The sequence below is a fragment of the Chaetura pelagica genome, unplaced genomic scaffold (genome assembly GCF_000747805.2).
Source record: "Chaetura pelagica isolate M959 unplaced genomic scaffold, ChaPel_1.0 scaffold364, whole genome shotgun sequence".
In the NCBI taxonomy this organism is placed as follows: domain Eukaryota; kingdom Metazoa; phylum Chordata; class Aves; order Apodiformes; family Apodidae; genus Chaetura; species Chaetura pelagica.
Genome location: NW_009953089.1, coordinates 2,666,226 through 2,666,550, shown reverse-complemented (window position 1 = coordinate 2,666,550; position 325 = coordinate 2,666,226). Strand labels below are relative to the sequence as shown.

The window sequence follows — 325 nt, the reverse complement described above, 5'->3', positions numbered from 1 at the left end:
ATAGAAACTCAGTCTTCTGGAAAATCCAGACCCCACTGAAACCCAACGGTAAAATTTCCCTCTGGCTTCAGCAGAGCAGGGAATTCAACCTGCCTGCTCTACCCTTGCAAAACTTTCCCGTTGTGCAACGAAAAGCCTTATCTGGAAGTTGAAAGCGGAGAGTGAAACCCGGGAAGGTGCCGTGACGGCTGCCAGTGGGACCACCACTCACCTTCTGTCCCTTCCTCCAGTGCTCGGTGTCCTGCGGCCGGGGCGTCCAGCGCCGCGCTGTGCAGTGTCTCGGCAGCACCCCCAGGGCAGCTGGGGAGGCAGAATGTGACCCAGC

At 58.2% G+C, this 325-nt stretch overlaps 1 protein-coding gene across 1 annotated transcript in view; it reads left to right on the top strand.

Annotated features, from left to right (window-relative positions):
- The window catches only part of ADAMTS9 (ADAM metallopeptidase with thrombospondin type 1 motif, 9), a 110,260-nt gene that overhangs the window by 93,031 nt on the left and 16,904 nt on the right, over nt 1-325 (top strand). The window contains exon 30 of the mRNA XM_009997039.1: nt 231-308. Coding sequence (XP_009995341.1) covers nt 231-308 — 78 coding nt within the window. The remainder of the gene's footprint in view (nt 1-230; nt 309-325) is intronic.